Source organism: Calidris pugnax, unplaced genomic scaffold (genome assembly GCF_001431845.1).
Source record: "Calidris pugnax isolate Ruff unplaced genomic scaffold, ASM143184v1 scaffold155, whole genome shotgun sequence".
Taxonomy (NCBI): Eukaryota; Metazoa; Chordata; class Aves; order Charadriiformes; family Scolopacidae; genus Calidris; species Calidris pugnax.
Genome location: NW_015090886.1, coordinates 956,765 through 965,848, shown reverse-complemented (window position 1 = coordinate 965,848; position 9,084 = coordinate 956,765). Strand labels below are relative to the sequence as shown.

At 54.2% G+C, this 9,084-nt stretch overlaps 1 protein-coding gene across 1 annotated transcript; it reads left to right on the top strand.

The window, feature by feature from the left end:
• The first annotated feature begins 274 nt into the window (after nt 1-274).
• CCNT1 (cyclin T1) lies at nt 275-7,878 on the top strand. Its single transcript, XM_014947477.1, has 8 exons — nt 275-475; nt 1,195-1,276; nt 1,589-1,717; nt 2,585-2,645; nt 4,045-4,107; nt 4,485-4,530; nt 7,320-7,390; nt 7,737-7,878. Exons 1-7 carry the CDS (start codon nt 300-302, stop codon nt 7,330-7,332), a joined length of 570 nt encoding a protein of 189 aa, XP_014802963.1. The 5' UTR covers nt 275-299; the 3' UTR covers nt 7,333-7,390; nt 7,737-7,878.
• Nucleotides 7,879-9,084: the final 1,206 nt, after the last annotated feature.

Here is a 9,084-nt window from a genome sequence, read left to right as displayed (position 1 = left end):
CGCCGCGGGGGCTGACGGGAAGGGGAGGGAGGGCGTGGTACACCCTGGCCACGCCTCCGGGAGGGGTCACCCCTGACCACGCCCCCGGGGAGCGGTCACCCCTGGCCACGCCCCCTAGCAACGCTAGTGCGTCGGGACGCGCAGGCGCGGCGGAGGGCGCAGGTCTCTCTCTCCTCCGCCTCCCCCTCCCGCCGCCCCGCCCGGAGACGCCTCTGTGCGCGCGCGCCGCCGCCCTTGTGACGTCGGGGCGTCGTTGGCGTCCGTTGGGTGCGTGCGTGCGCGCGCGGGCGCAGATCGCCATGGAGGCCTCGGCGGGCGGCGGTGCCGGCGGCGCGGCGGGGCGGCGCTGGTACTTCACCCGCGAGCAGCTGGACCGCAGCCCCTCCCGGCGCGCTGGGCTCGACCCCGACAAGGAGCTTTCGTACCGGCAGCAGGCGGCCAACCTGCTGCAGGACATGGGGCAGCGTCTCAACGTGTATCCGGCCCTGCTAGGCCGCGCGGCCTGCGCTCGGGTACTGCCGCCGCGGGACAGGATGGGCCTGGCCGCCGCGGGAGAGCTAAGTCCGGCTGCGGGGAGGGCCGGGGGGGAGCAGGGCCCTGTTTTCGGGAGCGGGGACGGTTGTGCCGGAGTGCGGGGATGGGCCCTGCCCGGGAGCCGGGACGGCGTTCGGTTTGGTGTTTTGGGACCGGGGAGAGCCGGGCCCGTTTCGGGAATAGGGAGGGCCCGAGCCCGTTTTTCGGACCGGGGAGAGCCGGGCCCGGCAGCGGGGAGATCCAGAGCCGTTTCGGGAGTGGCGGCAGTTATGCCGGGTTGCGGGGAAGGTCGGGCCCGGCCTGAGAGTGGGGAGAGCCGAGCGCGTTTTGGAACCGGCGACGGTTACGCCGGCGCACGGGGGAGGCCAAGCTGGGCCCGGGAGTGGATAGAGCTGGGTGTGTTTTAGGACCGGGGAGAGCCGTGTCCGTCCCAGCAGCTGGGATGGCTATGCCGGGGTGCGGGGGAAGCTAGGCTGGGCACGGGTAGAGCTATGCCGGGGTGTGGGGAGGACTAGGTCCAGCCGGGGAGCAGGGAGAGCTGAGCCAAGTGCGTTTCGGGAGCGGGGAGAGCGAGGTCTGGCCCGGTGAGATGTAGGGGAGTTGAGGGTATTGCCCAGGGGTTGTCGCTGGGGTCGTGTGCTTCCTTAACCGCTCCATCAGCTCCCAACTCACCATCAACACAGCCATCGTGTACATGCACCGCTTCTATATGGTGCAGTCCTTCACCCAGTTCCACAGGAATGTAAGTGTGCTGGGGTCTGGTGGGGTGGGGGGTGCTGGGACCCCCCAGCTCTGCTCCTGCTGCTCCCTGGCAGCCAGCTTGGGGGGTGGCACGGTGGGACTACCCCTGGGGAGGAGGCTTTGATCCAGGAAGGGTGGTTTGTAGCTGCTGGTAGTCACCAGAGACCCTTTTCCCTCCTGGTGGTGTTGGGACTCGCACAGGCTTTGTTTCTTAAAGGAATATTTGTTTTAGACTTGAGAATTAGCCTAATTCATTTGCTTTAATCTTGAACTTATTAAATTTCTAAAAAAAAAATGTTTATTTTCTCTGAAGTCGGTGGTACCAGCAGCTCTGTTCTTGGCAGCCAAGGTGGAGGAGCAGCCTCGCAAGCTGGATTACGTTCTCAAGGTAGCACATGCCTGTCTGCACCCCCAGGAACCTCCTCTAGACACCAAGAGTGAGGTAAGTGTTGAGAGTGGAGAACTGGATTTGGTGTGAGGAGCACGAGGAGTGGGAATGGCAGCGCTACGTCCCGAATCGCGTGGCTACAGCGTCTCCTTAAATCGGGTTCAGCAGCGTCCGCTCGCTAAGTGAGCGACTGGGTCCTAGGATGGTCAGTGACAGCTTTCCAATTTGACTGCTCTTAACGCTACTGAGAGCTTTTTGGGCTTCTGTACAGCAGAAGGCTTTTTTTTTTTCCCCTGCTCTGTGGCAACCTCTCTTCTCTTCTGCTGTGCTGCTGCAAATGTGACTCGGATGTGCTTTGTAACGGTGCCTGTGTGAAAAGCTGCTGAGGAGGGCATGGATGTTGGCTGCTGTGATTGAGTAGTGCCTGTGGCAGAGCAGAAGGTGGTGTGTGCAGTTTGGTTCTGTTCTGTCCCCACGTGTTTAATGGTGGGTTTATTAAAAAAAGTTGCCAATTCCCCATCTCTTGAGACAGCCCGTCTTACCTGGGACTGAGCAGCCAACCCTGCTGAAAAGGGGCAGCTTTATCCAGAAAGGCTTAAGGAAAAAAAAAAAAAGCTGTTAATTCCTTTCCTGTACTGCTCATATAGCCACCCCGTGCAGTGCGAGGGACCAGGACTGAGAGGGCCGCTGTGGATCCCGAAGCAGCCATCCCCTAGCAGAAGCACTAGCAGGGGAGTGGGTCTGCCCCAGCACTCTGCTTTCTCTTTTCTGGCAGGGAATCTGTGCCAGTTCCCCCAGTGCAGATCGGCATAAAGATTCCCCTTTGCTATTTTTGCCTCCCTGAGAAAAGGGTGTTAGAAATGTGCAGGCTTTATACGGAGTGCCTCATCATGAGTAACTTGCCTGTCCTCTCAACCCCAGGCTTACCTGCAACAAGCCCAAGACCTGGTCATTCTAGAGAGCATAATACTGCAGACCCTGGGTAAGTTTTTCAAAGCGGACGGGCTGCCACACGAATCCCAGACCCAGGAGTGTTCCGCAGAGCGGAGAGCCTAACCGCACAGTCTTCTCCACAGCTGGAGGGCAGATGTACCCGTGGGAGAGCAAGAGTCCAGGCAACAAACTCGTATTTTTCACACCCACTCCTGTTTTCCTTTTAACGTCGATTTTTTCAGGTGTAACTGGTGGCAGGTTTCAATGCTCAGAGCAATTAAAGCGTGGAAGTGTGGCTCGTCTCTTCTTTTCCCCCCACAACAGGTTTTGTACTGCTGGGACACTGGTTGCTGTCCTCCCTTGTGCTGTTGAACTCGATAATGCTCTAGTCCTGTGACCAGGAAGGAGTTTGCACTGAGAGATGTCTAATGAAACCTGGGTTGAAAGTTAATATTTTGATCAGATAGCTGAATGTGGGGAAAAAAACCAAAAACAAAACAACCCAAAAACCAACCAGCAACAGTTTTTGGGGTTTTTTTTTGAAAGTAGAAGCTGGAGCCTACATTTAGGGCTGTGGCTGTTGGATCTGGTATCCTGTTCCTTTCTAAAATGTACTGCTAAAACTTGTTTTTACTAACATCTATTGCATTTCAGAGGCAGTTTGTAGGTAGTGTTCCACTCCAAAACATTCAGTAGGGTTTTGTTGTTTCTGACTTGGTTCAGATGAGATGTCACTAGTTCCTCACTGGCCGGGGGACTGGAGGGGCAGTGTCTCGACGGGTCGTACACACTGGCCTGGCAAGCTAGTGGCTAAACTGTGACCTCAGTTCTGCAATGACTCGGTTCTCCAGTTGCCTTTTTTAATGTCTCGGTTCTTCTAGAATGTTCTGCATGGGAAGAATCAAATCTGTTGCACACATGGACCAGTTTGAATTCTTTTTATTTTTTTTTTTTTTCTTTAAAACATAATGCCCAAAATGAATAGGAAACTGAAGCGAGGATTAAGTTCAGTTGTCTGTAGTGCTGTAGGCTCCTTCAAAGGGGAAAACGTCTGCTTCCTCTTAGCTTTTTGGGTGACAGAAATTCCTTTGAGCAGATGCCATTGTCTTCTCCTTCCTCCCAGCTGCTGTAAGAGGCTTTGTCCTGCTATTTTTAAAATCCTTAATAGTTGTTTTGTTTTCAGTGAGGTCTTTCAAGCACAGAAGTCATTTAGCTGCTTGGAGGTCTGGCAGCAGCAGTGACCTTCGGGTTTTGTGACTGGAGAACTTGAGTCTTCTGGATACAGGAAAATGGGTTCCTCTATTCCTGCTTGCCTCCGAGCGGAGAGCGGGAGCTGTAGAAGGGAAGGGGAGAAGGCCTTGTCCCCCAGGAACAGGAAACGTGAGGTTCGTAGATCCGTGGGGGTGTGCTGCTGGTTTTCTGATGGCCATATGTCTGTGTTCTTTCAGGTTTTGAGATCACTATTGACCACCCCCACACCCACGTGGTGAAGTGCACACAGCTAGTGCGAGGTAAGTGGTGCCAGACATCCTTCTACTCCGTGTAACCTCAGCTTGATAGAGATGGGCCGTGAAAATACACTGCAGTGTTCAGCTGGGACTGCCCAAGAACTGGCCTGCAGTCAGTCTCCTTTATAACCATAACAAATGTCAAAATAGAGGCAATTGCAAACGACTGACACGATGTTGTGGCTCTGCTGAGCCATGCGAAGCTCTCTGTGTACAGCAGTTTCTAAAATCCTTCTAGCTGTGATGTAGTCAGTTGAGACAGGCTGTGTGTCTCATTGTGTGTGTGGTGGTGAGAGGCCTGTGGTTTTCTTACATTAAAATACAGTAATATTTGTCAGGTTCTGCAGACTGATGCCCTGCTTTTTCCTTTTCTCTTTCAGCCAGCAAGGACTTGGCACAAACCTCCTATTTCATGGCTACCAACAGGTTATTATTTTACGATTGATTCATATTTGACAGAGGGTCTGGTGGAGATGTGCTGCATCGCTCAGCCTGTGAGAACTGGGGATTGCTCAGTTTGGTTCAGAAAGAGCAAGGACCCCTTTCTCCTGCTACCAGCTGCAAAATGGGCCAGATAAGCGAGGCAGATGGGATGCTCAGGAGCTTCTCTGCTTTCTTTTTTGGGGAGTTAATTGTGAAAGTTAAAACAAAAAAGGTAGACTTGAAATGGATGTATTTTTACTTGCTTAGTACCCACGTGTCAGAGAGTTCTCACTGAATTAGATGCTGTGCAAATTGTCAACAAACGTGGTCTGTATCCCAAAGAAGGCTGACCTGGAGTATAAAGGGAGAAAAAAGGGTAGTTGCCTGCAGACATGAGGTGTTGCAGGAGAAAAGGATAAACCTCATCTGGCCTCTGTGACTGGAGAGACCGTCCTGTAAGTAGAGTCTTGGAAAGGGAAAAAAAGCCTCTGTTTTTTTCACCTTGAGAGGTCTGGGTAGTTTTGTCACTAGATTTTCGCTGCAAGGCTGATAGCAGCCCTTGTATTGGGCCTTAATGGCTTTTTTGGTTTTTACATTTAATTTCCTGGATTACCAGTTTCAGGCAAATCACGGAGTTAATGCCCAAACAATGGATCAAATTGTGGGCGTAGAAAATCTTGTGGTTTTGTGAGGGAGCTCACAGAATTGAAAGGGTGGGAGAAAAAGGTGGTTTTAGGTGCTAGCAGAGGTAAAGCAGCAGAGTCAGAGAATGCTCCTGAGCCTTGGCTGAGCAGTGGATCTGTGTGGTCTGGGGTGAGTGGTTTTCTCTCCTCTCTGCCATGAGAGGTGTTACCTGCTCACAGCCACACGCACCGGCAGAAATGTTTGTGGAAGGTGCTCTCCAGCTCTAAAGGGCACTGTGTGGGTTTCCTGGGTGAACTGGCATAAAGGGAAGGTGATGTTAGTAATGTGTTGGTAAATGCATCCTTGAAATGCGTTTTATCCCTGCAGCAATAATTGCAAAACCAAGGAATTACAAGTTAAGGTTATACTTGAAAGAAATCCAGGCAGAAAGTAAAAATGCAGCCAGGCAGCCTCAATTTTGCCTTAAAGTGATGCCAGGAAATGCTTGATTAAGGTGCTTAAGTGATGAACTAGATTTATCAGGCTTAGCTATAGATGTTTGACTTCAGTTTCTTTCTGGAATTCATTATGGAGCAGAGTTAAGGCTCTTTGTGCACCTTAACTTCCCTTCTGACCTTGGCAGACTGGATAAAGGCTCTGAATTTCCTGGGTTTGACTTTTTGGTGTTCGGGTAAATTCAGTGTCCATGAAGCGGCTTCAGACTTTTCTGGCTGTAAATGCACATCTCTGCCTCTCTGCATTGCATTGAGGGGAAAAATGTTTAATGAGCTGAGCATGGTGAAGACAATGCCATCCTGTAGCTGTGTGTAGGTGCTCAGTGGCACCGTTTCCATCGAGCGCTCTTTGGAAGGGCTGGTTCAGGGGCCTGACAGTGGGCAAATCCTGTGCTCCACTCGCTGTCTCCATCTCTAAGGCTCAGTGGAGCTGGTGTTCTGCAGGCAGAGAGCAGCGTGCATCAGTTCTCCTGTTCTCAATGCTACCTCCACCTCCCAGCAATGACATCTGAGCTGTCACATGGCAAATTAATTTACTAATGAAAATGCTTGAGAGGTAGCCAGGCTTCCTTGTAGGTGCTCCTGAGTCACTCCAGTGTATGGTGCTGTTCACGGCCGAAGCTTCCTAAAAATCATTTGGGAAAGACCAGTCCCTTCCTAAAAGCCAGGGAGGGCCAGTTTGCTCCTTGAACGCCATCCCAGGAACTGCATTTGGAAGTATCTTGAGTTTCTTCTAAGATGGAGCAGAGCCCACAGCAGAGGTGGGGGCTGGCGGGGACCTTGGCCTTCTCCCTCGGAGGAGACTTGAGTCGCAGCAGAGCCTTGAGCTGACAGAATTGCCTGGACCCAAACGTCCTGCAGCAGCACAGGGGAAGGAATAGCAGAGCCTTGAGCTGACAGAATTGCCTGGACCCAAATGTCCTGCAGCAGCACGGGGAAGGAGCGTACCGCTCGGTGGAGCAGGATAGAGACGCCTGTAACAGTAGGGTTGTACTGGGGGAGGAATGGCAGGGACGTCCCCACCACATCCATCTCCTGTGCAGCGTCTGTTCAGTGGGCGATTGTGAGTGCTGAAGTTCAGGCTTGGGAGTTCATGGCTTTCTGTTTCTCTCTCCCTGCTGGTGACTCAGCCTGCACCTGACCACCTTCAGCCTGCAGTACACCCCTCCCGTTGTGGCCTGCGTCTGTATCCACCTGGCTTGTAAGTGGTCCAACTGGGAGATCCCAGTCTCTACGGACGGGAAGCACTGGTGGGAATACGTTGATGGCACTGTAACTCTGGAGCTCTTAGATGGTAAGTTTTGGAGCGAGGTTTTCCCCCCTCCCCCTCAAAGGCTCTTGCATTATTTTGGCATCTCTGTTCCTGGGTCTGCCATTCAAATTGCGGCCACCGGCCGGTTCATGGACTCCAGAACGTCAGGTCTTGCCAAGGTTTCCAGTGCAGCTTCTGTAGTACAACAGAGATGGCAAAAAGCGTACAGTGAGATGAGTTTAAATGTGGTCAGTGATAGGAGTTCTCAGTATTTCCCCTCCTGGAGTAGCTCCATCTCATCAGTAGCTCCATCCATGAGTTAAGGAGGGGGGTTGCCCTGACGGATACTGCTGGTCTGCCCGCCTCTGACTCTCTTGCTTGGGTTTGTGTCTCCTCTGCAGAACTGACTCATGAATTCCTGCAGATTCTTGAGAAAACTCCCAACCGGCTTAAACGCATCCGAAACTGGCGGGTAAGGATCTGCTTTGGACTGGGGTGCTTGCAGGAGAGCGCAGGGTCTGATTTTTTTCCTGTGTGGCGTCTCCGCTATGACAATGTGAGACAGTGTCTGAATGGCACGAGCGTGTTTGGGGGTAGGGGAAACGTGAACACTCTGCATCTGCGAGCTCGAGTTTGTCAGTTCTGAATTAACCCTGTAGAGACCTCAGATTTTCAGTCTTTTCCCACAAGGCGGGATTGGGGACAAGGTGGATCTTGTCTTTAAATGAGAGTTTGGGCTGTTGCGGGTGAGCTGCTTGCACCAAACCAGCTCTGGTGACACCCCAGAGTTAAGTGTCTCGTCGCTGCTTTTATTCCAGGCCTCTCAAGCAGCCAAGAAGTCAAAGGTTGATGACCACGGCGAAGACGAGAGCCTGTCGGAGCAGACAATCCTCAACATGATTTCCAGGAACAATAGTTCGGACATGAACATTGCTGGGTTAATGAGCATGTCGACATCCTCCACCGCTGGGCCGTCTCTGCCGGCCGCGGCCGACTCGCCCAGCGACCAGAGCGGAGCCGATGCGTCCCAGACTGAGCACTGGCATCCTCCGGCCAAGCTGGAAATCGGCCAGAGCCACAGGACTAACGAAAGCTCCTCGGCTGCTGAGCATCCTTCGCAGCAAGATGGCGCTGGCTATCAGAAGCAGAGCGTCAAGAGCACCCCGGCAGCCAAAGTGTCGCTCAAGGAGTACCGGGCCAAGCACGCCGAGGAGCTGGCGGCGCAGAAGCGGCAGCTGGAGAACATGGAGGCCAACGTGCGGTCCCAGTACGCCTACGCGGCCCAGAACCTCCTTGTTCAGCAGCAGCGGGAGAGAGAAGCCCAGCAGGACAGCAATCCTTCTGCCATCGTCCTGAAGATCCCCATCGGAGGCCCGGAGAACCTCGAGCGTCCTCCCGCCCCCGAAAAGAGTGACAAAGCCTCGGCTCTGAAGCTGAGGGTCCCAGGAGCAGGTGGAAGTGGGGAGAGGCCACCCACCTCCAAGCAGGAAGATATCAAAATGCGGATCAAGGTGCCGACCGCGGCAGAGAGGCACGGCTCCGCGGAGGAGAGCGGCGCCAAGAACCGCGAGTACAAGGAGAAACACAAGGGCCACTCTTCCAACCACCACCACCACCACAACCACCACTCTCACAAACACTTACACACCCAGCTCGGCGCTGGCCCCAGCAGCGTGGCCAACAAGCGCCCCGGAGACTCTAAACACAGCGGCCAGCCTGGCACCGTGCCCCACAAGAGCTATGGTCCCCTCGCCTCCTCCCGCAAGAGGCCACTGCCAGAGGAGGCATCAGGCATGGTCACGGCCACCGCCGCAGCCCATGAGCACCAGCCCAAAGTCAGCAAAGTCTCCAAAGGCCCTGCCATGCCCTTCCCGTACCCCCACCTCCCCGGGGCCGCCCACCTCCCCGGCCACAGCTCTGATACGGGCAACCTCCCTTTACCCCAGGCCACCAAAGCCCGGGGCACCCACGGCAAATCGGACAAGGGTCCCACAGGGGCCAACGGGCACAACGCCAGCCAGGCCAGTGACTACCAGGATACGGTCAACATGCTGCACTCGCTGCTGAGCGCGCAGGGCATGCAGCCCGCCCAGCCCCCGGCCTTCGACTACCACTCGTACGGCGAGCTCCTCAACCCCCGGGCTTCCACCAGCTCCAGAGCCCCTG